The sequence below is a fragment of the Pelodiscus sinensis genome, chromosome 13 (genome assembly GCF_052426305.1).
Source record: "Pelodiscus sinensis isolate ZL-2025 chromosome 13, ASM5242630v1, whole genome shotgun sequence".
NCBI classification, from domain to species: domain Eukaryota; kingdom Metazoa; phylum Chordata; order Testudines; family Trionychidae; genus Pelodiscus; species Pelodiscus sinensis.
The window spans coordinates 32,310,792-32,329,539 of NC_143064.1; the positions used below are offsets into that span (position 1 = coordinate 32,310,792).

General features: G+C 46.5%; 1 protein-coding gene across 1 annotated transcript; it reads right to left on the reverse strand.

Annotated features, from left to right (window-relative positions):
* Positions 1-607: 607 nt before the first annotated feature.
* HMGN5 (high mobility group nucleosome binding domain 5) lies at positions 608-18,431 on the reverse strand. The gene is made up of 6 exons (XM_006130454.5): positions 18,183-18,431; positions 16,389-16,418; positions 15,659-15,688; positions 13,896-13,946; positions 2,469-2,612; positions 608-1,270 (listed from the first exon to the last, which is right to left on the reverse strand). The coding sequence occupies exons 1-6, from the start codon at positions 18,195-18,197 to the stop codon at positions 1,223-1,225; spliced, it is 318 nt and encodes a 105-aa protein (XP_006130516.1). The 5' UTR covers positions 18,198-18,431; the 3' UTR covers positions 608-1,222.
* Between the last annotated feature and the right edge of the window lie 317 nt (positions 18,432-18,748).

Consider the following 18,748-nt stretch of genomic DNA (forward strand, 5'->3'; position numbering starts at 1 on the left):
GATTATAAACAAGAATTGTGAAAGTCATAATTTTATCTAGCACTACAGAAAACAACTTCTTACTATTGAGGGTTTGATTTAAGCCCTTTAGGCTTCTATGCAGAAATTTATGCAGTGGTCTTATAGCAAGAAGAAACTTGAGAAACTATACCAGAAGGATAGGTAGGTCTAAGTTAAATAGGTTCTACTCTTAAAATTTGGGAAGGTTAATCATCCATAACTTCTAAAATGGTTCTCATATTTTAATAATGCCAAGTATATCATCTTTGCTTAAATGATAGAAATAGTGCAAAAGCATTAGCATTTGTGAAATAGGACATAAATCTAGACTTGAAGATGTAGAACCGGGTATGTTGATTTACATCAGAACTCCATAAAAAATATGTAGCTATGTCAGCTTCTTCAACTGAGGATATGGGCCATGAAGTGATATTTGTCTACATAGCTGGAGAATATGGCTTAGAGGCCCTAGCATTGATCATATTGTGAATTCAAGCTCGTCACCTATATATTTTTTAAGAGAAAGCATTGTGCTACTGACTAGCATTAGGAGGCTTATTACTTTTCCAGCTATACAAGTTTACAGCACAAGCAACAAACCACAATCAACTTTCGAGGAGTCTTTTTTATTAAGATAAATCCAGCAAAATTCCTAACAGTGGGTACATACAACCAACCTGCCCTTTTAAAAGAAATGTTTGTATTTCATTTAAAAACATGATTACGCTTTATTTTTTTCCAAAACTGACAAAATAAAGTTACATCTGGGAAACAGATTTCCAGCTCCTAGTTTCATGAAAATATCTCACCTTCTTTATAAAAGCAACCCACAGAACCACTGGAATGTTTAATGCAGTTATTTGTTTTGAGACCTCCCCACTTTAAGAAACCATACAACACATACAAGGGTAAAATTAAAATCTGAAGTCTGTAAGCATGACTTACACAAAAAGGGACACACTGACAGAAGTCGAAAGCTACCACCACTTATTCTTTCCATGTACCATACAAACTATTACAATCACAAAATTTAAAAACAATGATCTTTTTTGTTTTGTTAGGGATTTAATTCCCAAGTAACCGAGATGAAGATGTTCCATAATTAAATTCATGCTAAAAAAACCTGCATTTATAAAATAGTTGATAAAAATATTCCTCTCTGTTAACAATACAGCATGGAGGTATGGATACCAGATGATGGAGATATAGGGCAAGGTTAACATTACTCGGACTTGGCTTCCTTATCATCGGATGCTTCAGCAGCTGGTGCCTAGAAGTGTTTGGGAAGAACAGAAATATTACATTCTCACTCTAGCAAAGCCCCATTCTAACCTACCTGCTAAACAGGTCAGTGTGCAAAATAGCTTATTTAACTAGAAAGGGATACAAAATTACTCATGTCTGTGGGTATAAACACACTGGAATTTTGATTACCATTAACAAATGTTACACATTTTAAACTGGGACTGATGCTGTAGTTAGCACTGCAATATTAAGATAAATCCAAACAGGAAGTGATTTGGAATATTTTTGAGATTCACAACCATTGACTGGTGGCAAAATACAATACCTCATTTCCATAGATCAGAAAGTAAATCTGAAATGTACAGGTAAGTCTTCAGGGATCTGCTCCCCTATTATCCAGGTTTTACAAACATAGTTCTTTTTGTTAGTTTTTTTTTTTTAATTCTTACTGAAGAACAAAAAACTTAGCTAGCAACAGATTCTACCTTTCCCTTTTAAAACTACTCTCAGCCTTTGAAAAACACTTCTACACATACTGATCCAATTATTCACTTTTTATCATACAGGCTGTTGAAATAAATAATCATTTTCTTTAAAGATATTAAACAATACAAGGATGTTCAACACCTGAAAAGAGACCTTTTTTGAACAGAAAGCTTGTACAGGTATACTAGAAGCAGCATGCTTGGGAGTTCAGGAGAAGAAGGAAGGAGAAGAAACACCCACATCTTATATCTATTATATCTATGTGAATCCCTTCTTCTCCTCCACTATCAGCCCAGGGTAATTTTTTTCTGCATCGAAACAAATCTGACCCCACCTCTGCATATGCAGTAGCCCCACAAGTGGAACCAGCAACCAGCATAACAGGATTCAGAAGGACTGCACAGGTTATGTGTATATCATCCTGCACAAAGCCCAAGGCAAGGTGGACTAGGGAATACATCAGGGGAGCTGCAGCTACCTAGGTCTCCTGGTTCTTCCCTCCTCCAGTGGGAGAAAGGAAAACATAGGGCCACAGAGCAGATGTGTGTTTGAAGAAGTTCTTTTATTACTTCCTGAAAGAGTTCCTTATTGCATACCCAGCCAGCCCTTTCAGAATATATATCAATTAACTATGCCACCCTCCGAACGGTAAGAGGAATCCTTTGTCCCTGCAGCTGCAATGAAAATACAGTTATTTGTAACCATGCTTTTTAGTATGTTCACTGCAGTTAAGGTACCTCATTAGTTTTGGTATCTCCATTTTCAGAGTGGTTTTCTTCTTTAGCATCATCTTGCTTAGTTTCATCTTTGCCTTTGGCTCCCTTCTTCCCTTTTGCTGCTGCCTTTTTGTCCTCCTTTTTATCATTTGCTGCTTTTTCTTTCTGTTAGAGTAATGATGTAAACAAAAAATGTAGGATAGATACATACAAAACTGGAGATTGTATTAAAACATCAATATTTTCAAAATAAAAAAATCTGTATAACTTACTACTATTTACTGGAAATACAATTAACAAAGGTGATATGCACCAGATCAGAATTTCTATCAGGAAATCCCTTATCCTCTATCCTGTCTTTGATTTACCATCGGCAACGAATAATCTAGAGGAACAAGGTCAAAGGAAGCTATGTCTGGGGTTAAAGAAATTCCTATTTCAAACATACATATTAAATTACAGTAGCTAAATGTTTTGGTGAGCTTGCATTTTGGCTGTTGAACTACCTGCCAAGATATTAAAAAAAAAAGAATAATCCAAGAGCATGCACAATGAAAACACTAGAAAATTAGAAGTGAGAGGCAGGAAAGCTGAAGTCACCAAAGAATTGCAGAAGTATTCCTTGTTGTTCCAAGCAATATATTTCATGTTTGAGTTAGGTAAATTCAACTGTACAGTATCACTTCAGATATAAAGGAAAAAAATAAATTAAGGTTTAATGTATATAGCAATAATTGCAACTTTTTACATGGGAGTCATAATTAAATAAAAAGGAAAAAGCACTCTTACAGTATATCTTTGCAGTAAGAACCTTCTATTCTTTTCGATCAAACTAATAAATACCAAGACATTCAGACTTCAAGGATTTGTACCTGAGTGCCAAAATTTATTATACTAACTCTAGCATCTTCTCCCACTCTAAGGGTGTGTCTACACTGCAGCGTAACTTCAAGATAACTGGTGATATTTCGCAATAACAATGTGAGCATCTACACAACCATTCTGTTATTTCGAAACAACAGTTGGCTTATTCCAATATCTGTAAATCTCATTCTACGAGGAATAACACCTATTCCAAAATAGCTATTTCGAAATAAGGCATGTGTAAACGCTCCACTGCTGCTATTTCGAAATAGCCCCTCACCACAGCCATTCTAAGTTATTCCTCCGCAGTGCCTCCTAAATCAAGATAGCACATCTACATTAGGGAAGCCTGCTTCAGACTAATTTTTTAGGCTTCCCTGCAGTGTAGGTGTGCTATTTTGAAATACACTATTTCAGAAAAGAACGGTTACTTACCTGTAACTGTTGTTCTTCGAGATGTGTTGCTCATGTCCATTCGAAGTAGGTGTGCGCGCCGCGTGCACCACGTCTTCCGGAGCGTTTTCCCTAGCGGTACCCGTAGCGCCGGCGGGGCGTCCCCTGGAGTGGCGCCGCAATGGCGGGGCATAAGTACCCCTGCTGGCGCTGCCCCACCTCAGTTCCTTCTTGCCAGATATTCCGACGAAGGGGAGGTAGGGTGGGAGTCGAATGGACATGAGCAACACATCTCAAAGAACAACAGTTACAGGTAAGTAACCGTTCTTTTCTTCTTCGAGTGGTTGCTCATGTCCATTCGAAGTAGGTGACTACCAAGCTAACCCCATGGAGGAGGGGTTGGAACAGTCATAGCACCAGAGTCATAAAGGAAGGTGAACAATAACAGATTTATTTGAACAATTACACAGTGACAAGTCACCAACCCAGAACAAAGACAACCGGATCTATATATTTACATCACAGATTCGAGGACTGCAGAGCCCACCCTTGCATCCTCCCTGGCCTGTTGAGGTAGCGCATAGTGTGTTGCAAACGTGTGAAGGGAAGACTAGGTGGCTGCCCTGCAAATTTCTGTGATAGGTACCTGGGCACCAAAGGCTACCGAGGATGCCTGCACCCTGGTAAAGTGTGCCTTCACCCTGGGTGGGGTTTTCCCAGCCAGTTGATAACACTCTGCTATACTTTGCACCACCCATCTTGATAACCTTTGCGTAGAAATAGGTGAACCTTTCCCCCTATCCCGAAACGCAACGAACAATTGTTGGGATTTACGGAAGGGCTTGGTTCGGTCAATATAGAATGCCAGCGCTCGCTTGGCATCCAGGGAGTGTAGAACATGCTCCTTAGGGGAGGCGTGTGGTTTAGGGAAGAACACCGGTAGATAAATCTCCTGAGATAGGTGAAAAGTAGAAACCACCTTCGGGAGGAAGGTCGGATGAGGCCATAGCCTTACATTATCATGCGAAAAAACAAGGTAGGGCGGTTCTATAGTCAGCACCCTTAGCTCTGATACCCTTCTAGCAGACATAATGGCTACTACGAAAGCAACCTTCAATGAAAGGTGCTTCAATGAACACGTAGCCAATGGCTCGAAAGGAGGGGACATAAGCCTGTGTAGGACCAGGTTGAGGTTCTAGGCAGGGTATGGAGCCCTCACCGAGGGGTACAATTTCTCCAAACCAGTAAGAAATCTTTTAACTACATGGTTAGAAAAAAAGAGAGGCTCCTGCCGTACCAACATGGAAGGCGGAGAGAGATGCCACATGGACTTTAATAGAAGAGAAGGACAGGCCACTAGAACGGAGTTGAAAGAGATAGTAGAGAATAGTTGGAATAGGGGCCGAAGACAGTTGTACTCCTATCTGGGACGCCCAAGACGAGAAGCGCCACCACTTGGCAGCATACGACCGTCTAGTAGAGGGCTTCCTGCTGCTAAGGAGCACCATCTGTACTTGTCAGGAACATTCCCTTTCTGGTTGGTTCAACCACGGATAAACCAGGCCGTTAGGTGAAGAGACCGGAGATCCGGGTGAACCATTATCCCCCCCGTCCCAAGGTTGGGTTAGCAGATCCCGAACTGGAGGGAGTGCTATAGAGTCTTGTGTCAGCATGTCCACCAGGATAGGGAACCAGAACTGTCTGGGCCACCTGGGGGCTATGAGGATGATCGAGGACCTGAAAGTTCTCGTTCTGGTCAATACCCTGGAAATTAGTGGAAATGGAGGAAAGGCATAGAGAACGCCCTTTGGCCATGTGGTCGTTAGGGCGTCTCTCTTGGAAAATTTCCCCAGCCCCAGCAGGGAACAGTAGTTCCTGAACTTGGCACTGCATGCCGAGGCAAACAGGTCTAGGTGGGGATAGCCCCACCTGTGGAAAACCTGACTGAGGACAGAGCCCTTGAGCGACAACTCATGGGCTCCAAAGGATCTGCTCAGTGTGTCTGCAAGTAGGTTTTTGCACCCGGGGAGGTACTCCGCCTGAGGCGTGATATTGTGCGTGACACACAGGTGCCAGAGACGCAGGGCCTCCTTGCATAGGGGTGGCGAACGCGCCCCACCCTGCTTGTTGAGGTAAAAAACCGCTGCAGTGTTGTCCATACGCACCAGGATGGAGCAGTGGGAGAGCCTCGGCAGGAATGCTTCGCAGGCCCTCCTCACCGCCCGCAGTTCCTGGACGTTGATGTGCAGGGACTGTTCGGAAAGGGACCAGAGGCCCTGAGTTCTGTGGCACCCAAGGTGTGCACCCCATCCCAGGTCAGACGCATCGGTGACCAGCGTCAGCGAGGGGGGAGGGGCGTTGAAGGGAACCCCGCTGCGCACCACAGATTCCTGGGTCCACCAGAGTAAGGAGTCCAGAATGTCCAGGGGCACTGTGACTATGGAGTCCCATAGACCCTTGGACTGGCAGAAGACCTTCGCCAACCACACCTGCAGAGGTCTCATCCTCATCCTGGCATGTCACACCATGTAAGTGCACGCCGCCATATGGCCCAGGAGCCTGGAGCAGACCCGAGGTGTCGTGATGGGGGACCGAATTAGCCCTGAGATCAGCTCCACTATGGAGAGGAACCTGCTGTGGGGCAGGAACGCTCTTGCCACCTTCGCATCGAGGAGGGCTCCCACAAACTCTATGCTCTGGGAGGGGGTGACTTCTCGACATTTATCATGAGCCCTAACCTTAGGAAGAGAGCTCTTATGAGTGATACGTGAGCTTCTACCTGCTCGTACGAGCAACCTCGGATTAGCCAATTATCGAGGTACGGGAACACGTGTACCCCTCAATTGCGCAGAAAGGCGGCAACCACAGCCATACATTTTGTGAATACCCTTGGTGCAGTACATAACCCAATGGGAAGTACCGTAAACTGAAAATGGTAACGGCCCACCATAAACCGGAGGAACCTCCTGGACTGGGCCTGATAGCCACATGGAAGTAGGCGTCCTTTACATCGAGAGTCGCGTACCAGTTGTCCAGCTGTAGCACTGGGATGACTGAGGCCAACGTCACCATTCTGAACTTGTGTTTTATAACCACCTTGTTTAAGTATCGAAGGTCCAGGTTAGGACGAACTCCCCCTTTTGGTTTTGGAACAACAAAATAATGGGAGTAAAACCCCCTGCCCCGCAGATGCGGGAGGACCCTTTCTATTGCTCCTTTTTCAAGGAGCGCCACCACTTCCTGAAACAGGATGTGTTCGTGAGGGGTGTCCCTTACTAGGGACAGGGTAGGGGGTTTTGAAGGCGGTGGGCCCAGGAATGGGGTAGAATAGCCCATATGTACAATGTTCAGGACTCAGGCATCTGATGTTATCAGGGTCCATGTCTAGGCAAAACGGGCTAGCCGGGCCCCAAACGGGGGGCCAGGGTGGCAGACTGATACGGGACTCTCGAATACCATGTCAAAACTGGGGCTTGCCCTGATTGGAAGGGCCGTGGGGACCTGCCCGCTGGGGATCTGACCTGGGGTGACAATGTCAACCCCTGGGCCCCTGAGGGTGCGCAGCCGCCCCAGAACCTCCACCGGAGGCCCGGGAGCAGCACCTCCAGAAATCCCCACGGGGGACCTGGGGCTGCGCTCTACCCTGCTGCCTATACGGCAGTTGTCGCCGCTGCATGGCTGGCGTATGTATGCCTAAGGACTTCAAAGTTGACCTAGTGTCCTTTAGGGTATGGAGCCTAGAATCGGTGTGCTCCGAGAACAAGGCCTTCCCTTCAAAAGGCAAGTCCTGGATGGTATGCTGCACGTCCGAGGGAATCCCCTTGACGCGGAGCCACGCCCCACGGCGCAAAACGACATCAGTCGCCATGGTGAGGGCTGCCGAGTCCACAGTGTCCAATGCCGCTTGGAGGGCAGTTCGTGTAATGACTTTACCCTCAGAAGCCATAGCTGCAAACTCCTGGCGGTCCTCCATCGGGAATCGGTCTCTAAATTTTTCGACTGCCTGCCAGGTGTTAAAAGCATAGCTGCTCAGCATCGCCTGCTGGTTAGCGATACGGAGCTGCAGAGCACCCGTAGTGTAAACCTTATGGCCCAACAAGTCCAGCTTCTTAGGCTCCCTTGCCTTTGGAGAAGGCCCGGGCTGGGGAAGCCTTTCTTTTTGGGCCGCAGCCTGTATGACCAATGATCCTGGGGTGGGCTGGGAGTAAAGGAATTTGTGACCCGACTGCGGGACAAAATAACGCCTCTCTACCCCTTTTAGGGCAGGGGTCAGGGTTGCTGGCGTTTGCCACAGGGCATTAGTAATCTTTGAAACAGTTTTATTGAGCAGTAGAGCGAAACGCATAGGGGCGTCCTCAGTGAGGATGTCTACCATTGGATCGGTATCCTCAATTATGGGCTCAACCGGAACAGCCAGGTTGGAAGCCATGCGCCGCAGGAGGTCCTGATGTGCTCTGGCATCCATTGATGGCAGTCCAGGCGCTGGGTCTGCCAGTGCCTCATTGGGGTAGGACGACGACGACGACTCCTGAATCAACACGGGAGCGGTCGTGTCCAACTGCGGGGCCGGTTGGACGGTCTGAGCCTCCAGAGGGCCTGTCTCCGGTACCGGTGGTTGCGGTGCCGCAGGATCTTGTTGCGGCACTCTAAGGGGGGAGGGAGGCGTCCTAGACAGGGATGCAGACGGGCGGGAACGGTGCCCTGAAGCCTCCGACCCCATAGATGGTGGCGGCTGACCCTGCCACTGATGATAGGCCCAGGGAGTCCAAAAAGGCCAGTGCGGATGAGGGGACCACATCTGCTGGTTGTGGTCCCTCCGGTGTCTGGATCTGGACCTGTGGGTCGAGGATGCTCCCGAAGACCCTGACCGAACTGACACCACATCCGAGTCCGAAGAGTAATCGGACTCCGGCCAAGGCGGAGCCGACGAGGAGTGTGGTGCAAACTTGGCCATCGACTCAGGTTTGCCCGCATGGGCGCGGCGAGGACGTGCCGTCTGCGGCACCGGGGGACTCATGCCCGGCGTCGTAAGGTAACTGCGGCACCGGGGGACCCAGACCCGGTGCGGCGAACTCTGCCGAGTGCAAAGCAGTCAACTGTGGCACTGGGGTGCCCAGGCGTCATCAGTAGCTGTGGCGCCGGGGTACCCAAGCCCGGTGCCGTTTGTGACGCCACCATCTGCAGCACCGAGGTGCTCAGGCTCGGTGCCGGCTGCAATGTTTGCAGCACCGGGGTACCTAGGCCCAGTGCCGACTGTGTCGCGTGAAGTTGCGGCACCGGGGTGCCTAGGCCCGGTGCCGGCTGTGTCGCCAGTAGCTGCGGCACCGAGGTGCTCAGGCTCGGTGTCGGTTGTGATGCCTGGAGTTACGGCACCGGGGTGCCTAGGCCCGGTGCTGAGTGCGACGTGTGAAGCTGCAGTACCAGGGTGCCCATGCCCGGTGCCGATTGCGTCAACTAGAGCTGCGGCACCGGGGTGCTCAGGCTCGATGCCGACTGAGTCGTGCCCAACTGAAACGGTACCAGGGTGCCCAGGCCCGGTGCCAGGGTAGACCACTGGGACTATGCCGGTGCCGATGACAGCACGGAGACGGACGCCGACTCCTGTGAGGCCACATGGCCATGGGGGTACGGCACCGGTACGGCCAAGCGGGGCCCTGGCAAAGTGGAGAGCAGCGATCTGCCATGGCTGGAAGCTCCCTGAGACTGATAGCTCGGCGCTGTAAAGGGTACCGTAGTAGCAGCGGGAGCCGACCCCACCGGGGGTAGTCCCGACGCATAAGCCACCATAGCATGCCGACCCGGGCCATGCATGGGCGACGACGGTGCCCTCCGAGCCTCCAACGGGGGCGACCTCAACCCGTCCGAGTCGACCGACGATGGCGGGGAGGTCGTAAGACTGATTAGGTCCTGTGCCGCTTCAAAGGTGTCCAGCGTAGACGGACGATGAGAGGGCAGGCGACCAGGGCGCACCAGGCCCCGTCGGTGCCGACGGTGCACCGAGGGGGAAACACGCACCGGTGAACTGCCGCTGCGGTGTCCAGCCGATGTTGGCTTTTTAGACGGAGACCTGCCCCGGGACTTCGTCACCCTCTTAGATGGCGGAGAGTGAAACCGGTGCCGGGATCTCGACGTCGATGCCCAAGGCCGGTGCGCTGTGCACCGCAGGCTGGTCCAGCGGTGCCGGTTGAAGCGCCGTCTCCATCAGGAGAAGCTTCAAGCGGGAAACTCTTTCTTTCCTCGTACGGGGCTTGAAAGACTTGCAGATTTTGCAGGCAGTTGCCAGATGAGCCTCACCCAGACACTTAAGGCAGCTGTCGTGTGGGTCGCGCCTGGGCATAAACTTCCCGCAGTCAGCGCACGCCTTGAAGCCTTGTGGCCCTGGCATTCCTTACCCCCAAGGGGGGGGGGAAGGAGCAAAAACAAAAAACCTATCTAACTACACAAACTATTAACAATGTGAGAAACGGGAACCATTAACTATCTAAGCCTAACAGATAGAGAGAGAGAGACGCTCCAACGACCGACATGGCGGTAAGAAGGAACTGAGGTGGGGCAGCGCCGGCAGGGGTACTTATGCCTCACCATGACAGCGCCACTCCAAGGGGCACCCCGCCGGCACTACGGGTACCGCTAGGGAAAACGCTCCGGAAGACGTGGTGCACGCGGCGCGCACACCTACTTCGAATGGACATGAGCAACCACTCGAAGAAGAACTATTCCAGAATAGCTTATTTTGAAATAAGCATGCAGTATAGATGTACCCTAAAAGACAGAGGAACTATGAATACTTGGGAAATTACTCCTCATAAGAAATCCTTTAAAGATGTACCTATTTCTTCAAGAGACAAACTGAGTGACATAACATCTTTTATTGGCCCAAGTACTTCATCTACCTTGTCTCCCTAATATCCTGAGACTGACATGGCTACAGATGTATCTATTTTTTCTCAGCACCATTAGCCTAATAGTGTATGGCAAGTACTTTATACTAACATGACAAAACTCACTAAAATGTGACCACTTGTATAGAACTTCAAAAGTCCATCATCATAGTTAATGAGCCAGAACATTTGCCCAAAACTAAGGCTTTGGAGGGTCCCCTTCATGGTATCTTTCCCTCCCAGCACTTCCCAAACAAAGGAATGGTACTGGTGATGTATGTTCATAGCACTTTCTTTGGGGAGTCCCTTCCATAGGATTGGGGATTGATGGCTGAAGAGAATCAATTCCTGTCTCTCACCATAGGAAACTAATGGAGTACTATTAACTTTTCCACAGCCCGCTTTTTACTAGGAAAGCATTATCTTAAAAGAGGTTCCAGGAGCAGCCAATGGCTGGGGATTTCCTTGGTAGCACAACTCTTTCTTATGGAGCCATGCAGTCGGGAAATCTGACTGGAGTTACAGGATCTCTACACAAAAGGCTATAGTGGGGTGGTCAACCCATTCTGGGCAAAGAGCCAAGATAGCAGAGGATCCAGTGCAAAAAGCCGGGGCAAAGTTGTCAAGAAAAAAAAAAAAAAAAAAAAGGATTGCCCCTTTAAAAGGAGCTCCTGGTCGTGTTTGCTGTAGCAAAAAAACAAAACAAAACAAACAAACCACAACACTCTGCCCCTTTAAGAAAACAAATTTAAACGTGTTTTGAGGCTTTTTGGTCACATCAGGCTCCCGCCGGCCGACACCATCTTTAATTCTACATCTTTCATGGCTGCGCCGGATGGCTCTCCTGCCTAGGGAAGCATAGGGAGCTGGGAGGAGAGGGCTATGCGAGCCACACCCAGGAGTGGAGGGTGGGGAGGGAAAAAGAGCCTTGGGTTGGCCACGGCTGGGCTATGGGTCCCAGGATATCAGTGTCAATCCCTGGCTTCTAGGAACCAAATTAGTGGCCATTTTGCAACACTGGTGTAAGATCTCTCTCTTCCCAGAACAGAATGATCCTGGGGAAAGCTGCACAAGGGAATCCTGATGGAGTTCCATTTCCAGATCCTCTCCTGCAGTTCTTTCCTTGGGAGAAGAGCCAATGTCATTTTACTAATTTTTCCTGAATGGACGGGAAGTACACAGATGACAACATTGGCTGATTAATACACCATGTGATTTTTTTCAGCCCTACTTTGTTTAACATGGATAGATTTAAGATGATGAGAGCTATTATAATTATAAACAAAAAGCTGCTGAAAGAATGTTAAGGATGCAGTTAAGCACTTAAAATTAAACAATGCCAGAATTACAATAGCCTGTGCAATCTACAGTCCATCCCCTGTAAACACGGATAGCCTAGCCATGGATCTCCTTGGAGTCTCAGAGAGCCATGAATAGAACCCAGCTCCTTTGAGTTCAAGTCTAGTACCCGACACACTAGAGACAAGTCTAGTACCCTACACACTAGAGAACAGTTTTTTTCCCTTGCAACCTACTACTTCGTTCACTATGCAATGAATTTGTTCTGGTAGAACAAACAGGAGCGGCCTGAGGCCGGCTAAAGCAGCTGGCGCCCTGCCTGAATGGCCGTCAATGGCTATGACGTCATTACGGGGCGCCCCGTGATGTCATCATCAGGCGCCCGGGCCAGCAGCGAGCTAGGCAGCTGTCTAGCTCGCCTAGGCTCACGGGCCGCCCCTGAGAACAAATAGTATCTGATCATTTAATTACAGACTGCATCATGATGCTATGTGCTGTGGTCACACTACCTGTAGACAGTCAACTTTAATTGCAGTATTTCCTAACTGCTGGAGGATTATTTTTTGCAAATAGCATTCTAACAACAGTTTTTTGTATGTAGTTTCTTGGGTTTCTGAAAAAAATAAGTGCAGCATGAGGCACCACACGGATTTCTGCAGAAGCCAGCAGCAGAGTCTGAACCGAGGACCTTGAGACCTACAAAACAATTAACAGGGTAACCTGCAATGGCAGTAGGCTCTCATTTTCTATGTAGATTAGCCTCTGTAGACAGCCACACACACTTTGCTAGTGACTTGAATGTGTAGATTTTCAAGGCAAAGAATGCCCAGTCTCAAGCTTCATAAATTCGGTTACTAGCTCTGGGTTTCTAGGTTTGTTACTGATTCCTCTGTAGACCTAAGTATGTAGATTTATGACCTTTGTTCTGAAAGGCACAGAGCCTAAGTAGATGAGACTTGGGTCTGCTGTATTAAAGACCTATGTTCTGTTTCCAGCTGTTCCTAGAGTGACTTTGTGCAACCTTTCAGTTACATCAAATATAAAATGGGGAGGGAGAATACAGTAATAGTTGTCCATCTGTTAAAGGGTGAAGGGTACATTATAAATGTCAGAAAGTGGAAGAAAAATTCATGCTCTTCTGGCTCTCACCCTAGCAGTCCTTCCCAGAGGGTAAAGGATGTTTTCCAGTTGCTGCTTTACTTGAGTAGTCACAAGGTTTACACAGACAGTTGGGTTTTTCAGATATTTTAGCAGCAAGCCTCTAACTTGATGTGCTAAGCAAGTGCAAATGGCAGTGCTCAGAAGCCTTATAATTTGGCCAAATCTGGATGAATTTTCAACAGGTCAACAAAATACACTTCTTTGATCCACAACTGTTCCCTGCCAAATTTCAAATTCCTTATCTAAAGCATCAAGGAGCTTTAAATAAATGATTGAAAATTTAATTTACAAAAAAAAAAAAAAAAGTCAGGGAAATAATAAGTAGCTTCGCTAACTTCATTTTCAGAAAAGGTATTTTTGCTGAACATTTCAAAAAAATATCTAGCCTGAGGAAATAAAGCATGGAAAATTGTAATACCAATTGTTATAAAGTCTGGCAAATTAATAAGTAACCGAAAGCCGGGCCTTATAATGTAAAGTATGCTTATTTATAGGCATGGTTACAAGTGCTGCCTACAATTACGGCTCTGTGGTCTCTATTCCACACATGTTAGGAGAATAATGCTTTGAATAGTCTCCCATGGCAAGCATTGAAAGACTCATCACAATTTGATTAAAATTTCATCAGACAAATCACTCAAGAATTTACCACAAGGAATGTTCCTGCACTGGCAGTAGGGTGAGAAAGAATACTCATAGCTCTTTGCCATATGTAATTTCTAAAATAGTGACAGAGGTTAACTGGACAAAATACATAATCTCATTAAAAACTATTTGACTATGTGTTTCATTTGTATAAATACATTCTGAATAAGAAAACTGCTGTATTAAAAATGTCTTAAATATTTACCTTAGGTGCTGCCTTTTTGGGCTTTGGCTCCGGTTTAGGTGGAGCAGGTTTCTGTATAAAAAGCATATAGTAAAATAAGAAATATAGAATTTGAAGAGTATTACAGCAGTCTTATTAACAACCTCAATATATTTAATCTGTATGCCAGATTTAAAACATATTAAAACAGAAATACTGGGCCATTTGCTCCCCTGTGTAGAGGCTGCACCTCTATAAACCAGGACTCTCTGGACAACATCTGTAATGAGAGTCCTGGTGTGCTGGGAAGCTGGGGGAAAGGGGAAAGTCCAGCATGCTGCCCAGCTAGGCTGTAGATGCAGGGAGGGTGAGGGATAGGAAGTCTGGCCCTGCAGCACAGCTGGGCTGTGGGGGACAGCAGGGCAGAGAGTGGGACAAGCAGCAGTAGAGTCAGAAATTATTTCTCCTGATCCAGCAAAATCTTTCATCCGAGACCACTCAGGTCCCAAGGGTGCTGGACCAGGGAGGTCCAACCTGTATAAAGGACCAGAGAATATGCACCATAATCATTTACTACAAGACTGAGATATATAAATTAATATGCATTATATCATCCAGATACATGAGAAAAAAATTAAGTATGTAGCAGTGGCTATTTAATAAGTACATGTACTATGTAGGGAGAGATGAGAGTCCTGCACTACTGTACATGTGGCATCATCTTAAGTAAAGATCTACAGAATGTGGAAATACACACTACACTTTTCTCAAGTCTCTTAGGGTATGTCTAGACTACATGCCTCTGCCGACCAAGGCATGTAAATTAGACATACCAACATAGTGAGTGAAGCGGGGATTTAAATATCCCCCGTTTCATTAGAATAAAATGGCCGCCACGTTGTGCCGGCTCAGCTGTTTGTCGGCATGAAGCGGCAGTCAAGACAGGGATCAGTCGGCAAGGAAAGCCTTTGCTGACCGATCCCCATCTTGATTGCCACTTCGTGCCAACAAACAGCTGAGCCGGCACAACATGGCAGCCATTTTTATTCTAATGAAACGGGGGATATTTAAATCCCTGCTTCACTGACTATGTCGGTATGTCTAATTGACATGCCTCGGTCGGCAGAGGTATGTACCGATAGTCTAGACATACTCTTACTGTCTGAGATGGTGATTACCCCTCTCTTTTGTAGAAGGTTCCCAGCATGCCTGAGTATCTTCTGTTTCACCAAAATGAGATTCAGCTTTTCACAAATATGGCAGCACCATTTACTTTGTTTTCTGCATTAATTTTTTTAGTAACATATTGATCCCAATCCTTTGAGTGTTCTGCGTATGGAAGAAAACTCCCAGGCACACAGCACTACAGGACAGGGCTTATATAGTACTATGGCCTGAACTCTCCTGTCTTCAAACTGTACGCCATCTTTGGAATTTGCAGGTCTTGGGCCCCAAATCTGCAATTCTTATTCCCAAGCAGAATGCTGAAATCAATGGAACTATTACATGTGAGTAAGGCATGCAGGATCCATCCATTCGTGCCTGTGATGGTTTGTGTAGAACTAACACAGTGGCTTTATCTCACATGTAAAATCTGCAAGTAAATTCTGTAATATATTGGTACACAAGCCAGGGAAGCATGGAGTACAAGCTTTATTTATAAATGAGTGTGAGCACATATCTATGAAGCTATACTCTACTCATCACCATGAGATTCTTCCTATCCCAATCTTTCTGAATTGTCATTATCACATACATTACAAATTCAACTACAAATTCAACTTTAAAAAAAAAATGATACTCACAGCTGATAATCTAGCTGACCTTCTCTTTGGCTGTATAAAACAAAAAAGATGTCACTAAAATTTAAAGAAAGAGCCTTACCTTTTCAGAATTATAATATAATATTATTTGATTCAAGCATTATTTAATGAAACATTGAAATCAAGTACCAAAATAATGTGTAGAACTATGGATGTAATGGGTTTGCCTTTTTTAAATAAACAATACAGAACTGCTATTTCTTTCTCCATTTCTCCCCTTTTCACCAAACCCAGGTAAAGAGTAAGGACCAATACTGTAAGCTGCTGTACACAGTTACCTCTCTATGCTAAGAGAAACTGAGACTGTGGCTTTAAGGAACACATTTAGCCTGAAACTGATGATCTTTGCCTGTGGAATTGCAAATTCTCCTACACCAGGAACAGCCTTCTCTAAATCTCTGCATGATCATTAAACCTTCCTGTTTCAGACAGCTTAACAGCTGAGATAAGCAGTGAATTCTCCATAATGTTTTTTGTGTTATACACTGATGGACTGGACCCATAATTCCAAATCCACTCATATTCCATCATATATTGGAACGTTTTTTGCAATCTGCTAGCACATACCCATGTGACTGTGCTCATAGACTAGAGTCTGTGCAAGCAAGTACCTCTATAGGAGTGGGGAAACTCAGTAACTTCATTGAAATGATTACCAACACACAAGTTCTGAGGGAAGTTCACTTTATTAATATTTTATAAACAAACCTACCTCCTCCTTCACCTCGCCTTCAGCTGCAGCCTACAAAAAAATATAAAGAGCAAAATATAAAAGGTCTGCATTCTTTACAGTCATAAAGAAGAAAATGTGCCACATGCTAGCAAACAGGAATTTGAGAATAATCAGAGCAGTCACCAGAATAAGAAAACCTTTAAAAATGGAATTAATGCTGGATTAATATTCAATGTGAGGTTGGAAAATACTAACGTCATTATTTTCTAAAAGTCTAAAATGCAGCATGGGGAGACCTACTAAAAAGTAAACTCACGAACTTCAAATATATCATAGTCCCATTTATCTTCATATCTTAATTAATCAGTTAACACACCTCTCCTTAGTTCAATATCCTTGCAGTAGTTCTCTTATTACCTGCTCTTCTCTTGGCCCTTCTGCCTTGTGCACTTTTTAATCATGCCATCGTTGGCAGTAAATAGGATTTGCAAAGTGCAAGCAAAATAAAATTGTTTAACTTCTTGTACCCTCCCCGAGCTATAAGTGTGCATTGTGCTCATAAGGGAGCCAAGTGCAAGAACCTAAGCTCACTTTAACGTTCCTAGACAAAAAAAAACCGCAACTCCCACAATGCCTCGGACCCCCACTTTTATTAAACGTCATTACGTCAAAGCGTCTCCACATTTAAAAAGTTCCCGCCAAATTAATCTGCCACAACAAGGTCGTTGTCAGCTTTAGGCAAGGACAAGGCTCTACTATCAACGCCCAGCGGCATCTCACTTACACTAGGGGGAAGAGACGGCAGCAGTTAGACGGATGGGAGCCTGCTTTAGAGCCCTCAGCATTAGTGGGAGGAAGAAAGGCGTTTCAGACATTGCACAGACTACACCCCATTGCAACACACCAGGGAAACCAGAGCCCCCAGCGAGTTGCAATTGTATTTCTCAGAGCATAGGAAATGCCCATGTCGTCATTGCCTTAATAGCAGAATGCCGTCAAAATGCAAGCACGCAACGCCGATAAATGAAGGGGAGCTGCTGAGATAACCAAGTGTTTGGCCCTTAAAATGCGCACCCGGGCAAAGCTGCACGAGGCACTGCTAAGCAGCAGCATTTTAGCTTTTGGAATTTGAGGGGGCCGGCTGCCCCTTTACAAACAGCGCTGAGCTTGCTGAAGAGCGAGCTAGGAAAGACACCAGCTGCGGAGCAGAGCCAAAGTTACTAATTCTGGTTGTGAATCCCAGCCCCTCTTCCCTTCAAGGACAGTTTCAAACTCTGCGCCGCCTAATGGCTCCAAATTACCATTGCACAACCATCTGGTATGACAAGAAGTGGGAGAGGAAAAAAAAGGAGAACAAAGGCAAACGCAGGAGAAAGAGGCACCGTTTAGACTCAAATCCTCCCAGGCAATGACCCAATCAACACTAAAATGCCCCCAGCGATTAATGCGAAGGTTTTGGCTGTTCAGCCGTGCGCTTTTCGGGGCGCTTGAAGAAGCACAGCCTTCCGTGGCTAGCTCTGCTGCCTGTAGTCTCCATAGGGGCAGCAGCAGCACTATGGCTGTTTGTAATCCAGCATGGAGACACTGCTTAGCCTTCTCCTTGCAAACAAAACAGCCCAAAGTGAACTCAGAGGCTTCCCTGCTCCCACAGATGAGCCCGACCGCACATTCTAAGCATCGCCCTTCAGTTCCAGCTTCACTTTAGGACATGCACAAAAAATAATATGCAGAAACTCTACATACACACGCATAAATTATAGATATTTTTGCAAATGCTCTAATCTCTCCCGTTAATTCCCCATTTCTCCCTCCACCCCTTATTTTTGTACTTACCTTTCTTTTGGGCATAGTTGCACCTTAATAGTTGGTAGCAAAATAGAGATATATTAAAAATAAATGCAATCACAAAACAAAAAAAACTGTTTCAACCGTCCTGCAAAAAATGCCAAAAATATATAAGGGACCAAGAGTTAATTGCAGCAGAAACTGAACAAAAAAAAATCCCCCCCTCTTTATTGCAAACAGTAAAATACACCAACACGCAACCAAACTGCATGAATGGGGAGCGCGAGATGGGTCCAGCCGGAGAGTGACGCACCAGCTGGCCAATGGGAGCCTCGGGCAAGGGCAAGGGAGGCGGGGCCGGAGCCTTAGCCTGAGAGAGACTCGCAGCGCACGCAAGGGGAAGCGGCTGGCTTTACGCTGTCTGCGCAGGGAGCCGGCCTAAAGCGCTCGCTGAATAAGGCGCCCGTCCGTCCCCAGCCCGGTGGGGGAGGTAGCGCAGTGGTGGCCTGCCCGCCTGTGCTGCGCTGACGGGGCTCCCCGGACAGCGGGAGGGGGTCTCCAGGCCGCGTGCCCGGGCTGGGCAGCCGCTGGAGGGTCCGTTCCCTCCTCCCCCC

Excerpts from the sequence above, each read along its gene's own strand:
- HMGN5 (XM_006130454.5), bottom strand. Across the intron at positions 13,947-15,658 it reads GGTCAGCTAGATTATCAGCT|AAACCTGCTCCACCTAAACC; the intron begins GTGAGTATCATT and ends CTTTTTATACAG. Across the intron at positions 1,271-2,468 it reads GAGATACCAAAACTAATGAG|GCACCAGCTGCTGAAGCATC; the intron begins GTACCTTAACTG and ends AAACACTTCTAG.